Consider the following 2,500-nt stretch of genomic DNA (forward strand, 5'->3'; position numbering starts at 1 on the left):
GCAATACAGACATGATTCGCACAACTGTCATTACACCTTCTCTCTCTCTCTCTCTCTCTCTCTCTCCCAGCCAATTAAAGAGACTCCTTCCAATTTTATATCCAATTTAGGATCAGTTATCTTCCTCTGACTCAGTATTGGATCCCCTAAGCTCTGATTCTGATGGTGTTTGTGGCTCTGTCCTTCCACACACACACACACACACACACACACACACACACACACACACACACACACACACACACACACTTCTCTTAATAATAATAATGATGATAATAATAACAATAATAATAATAATAATAATGGTGGTGATGATGATGATGATTGCCTCTCTCTCTCTCGGGCACACTTACCTTTCTCCCTCACTCCCTCCATCCATCAACTTAGCCTTCCATTACTCATTCTCTCTCTCTCTCTCTCTCTCTCTCTCTCTCTTCCACCTCCCTTCTCTACCTCCCCTTCGTTATCATCCTTTTCTCTCCCTCTTCCATCAATTCTTCCCCCTTTCCTCTCTCTCTCTCTCTCTCTCTCTCACTCGCCTTGCACATAAATCACTCTTTATCACTCTTCTTCTCCTCTCTTCCATGGTGCCTCTTTATTCCTTCGTTCTTTACTCTCAAAAATAATCTGTCTCATATTTCACCTCTTTTATCCATCCTTCACCCACACCCACCCACACCCACACCCACACCCACACACACACACCACACCCACACCCACACCCACACACACTACTTATTATATGTTTGTATCTGTCTTCTCTCTATATCTATCCATTCACTCGACTACCAACCTACCTATCTATCGATCTATCTATTAATCTACCAAGCCATCTATCTATCTAATCTATCAATGAACCTTACTTGTCGCCTCACCTTGAGCGCTCAGAACTCCAACCTACCTATCTATCTATCTATCTATCCATCCGTCTATCTATCTATTTATCAGCCAACCAATCCTCTCAACTTACTAATCCTCTTACTATCCATCCATCCATTCATTCATCCGTCCATTCATTCATTCATTCATCCATCCATCCGTCCATCCATCCACTTATCCACATGTTCACCAATCCTGTCACCTTCCCTATTCTGTTATCCGTTCATCCATCTATCTATCCATCAATTTATGCACCTATCCATCCATCCCTCCATCTATCTATCTACCTACCCACCTACCTATTTGTCTATCTATCTATCCATCCATCGATCTACCTACCTATCCACCTCCCTATCTATCCTATCTACCTATCTATCCATCTACCTAACTACCTGCCCACCTACGTATGTCTACCTATCTATCCACCTACTACCTAACTACCTACCCACCCATCTACCTATTTCTCTATTAATCTATCCATCCATCCATCCACCTACCTACCTACCTACCTATTTGTCTATCTATCTATCTATCCATCAGCCTTACCTTCAGCGCATATGACCCCCGCCTCGCCATCACCTCCAGTATAATCCACCCACCCACCCAACTATCTATCCATCCATCTATCTACCAACCCACCTACCTATCTATCTATCTATCCATCTATTTGTCTATCTATCCATCCATCTACCTACCCACCTATCTATCTATCCATCTATCTTACCTGCAGCGCACCTAACTCGCGCCATCCATTTACCTACCAACCCACCCACCTACCAACCCATCTATCTATCTATCTATCTACCTTACCTTCAGGGCATCCGACTCCCGCCTCTCCATCACCTCCAGTATAATAGCAGCCAGCATGTTGAACCCCTGGCAGTAACCGACCCCTTTGTTCCACCGCGCGAAGGCTAACAGGACCCTTTTCAACATCGCCTGGTTGTCCTCTGCCTCCTCCCCCTCACCGCAGAAGAGGGAGCAGCCCGTGCGGTGGAGGTCCTGGGGGAGAGAAAGAGGGAGATGTGATGTGATGCTATGCTATGTGATGTTGATATGCTATGCGATGTTATGCTATGTGATGTTGATATTCTATGTGATGTTATACTATGCTATGTGATGTTGATATGCGATGTTATGTTCTGCTGTGCCATGTGATGCTATGGTATATGATGTTATATTATGCTATGTGACGTTACGTGATGCTGTGTGAAGTTAAGCTGTTGATGTTATGCTATGCTATGTGATGTTATGCTGTGCTGTGATGTTATGCTATGTTAAGTGAGTTACGTGATGCTATGTGAAGTTATGCTGTTGATGTTAGGCTGTAGTATGTGATGTCATGCTCTGCTATGTGATGTTATGTGATGCTATGTGAAGTTTTGTGATATAAAGGAGAGGGAGCAGCCCGTGCGGTGTGGGTCCTGGGAGGAGAGAGGTTATTCTATGATCAGCGATGTTATGCTGTTATGTGATGCTATGTTATGTGACGGTATGTTGTTATGTGACGGTGTGGTGTAGGTCCTGGGGAGAGAGAATGTTATGCTATGTGATGTGGTCTTATAATGTTACGTGATGACTTATGCTGTGATGTTATGTGCTGTTTGTTACGTTGTAATGT

At 43.8% G+C, this 2,500-nt stretch overlaps 1 protein-coding gene across 1 annotated transcript in view; it reads right to left on the reverse strand.

Moving 5' to 3' along the window:
* Positions 1-2,500, reverse strand: part of LOC145414678 (uncharacterized) — a 200,080-nt gene that overhangs the window by 53,306 nt on the left and 144,274 nt on the right. The window contains exon 6 of the mRNA XM_080284196.1: positions 1,690-1,881. Within this exon, the coding sequence (XP_080140322.1) occupies positions 1,690-1,881 (192 nt within the window). The remainder of the gene's footprint in view (positions 1-1,689; positions 1,882-2,500) is intronic.

Source organism: Coenobita brevimanus, chromosome 100 (assembly GCF_032717465.1).
Source record: "Coenobita brevimanus isolate Jiangsu-jjx chromosome 100, ASM3271746v2, whole genome shotgun sequence".
Lineage (NCBI taxonomy): Eukaryota > Metazoa > Arthropoda > Malacostraca > Decapoda > Coenobitidae > Coenobita > Coenobita brevimanus.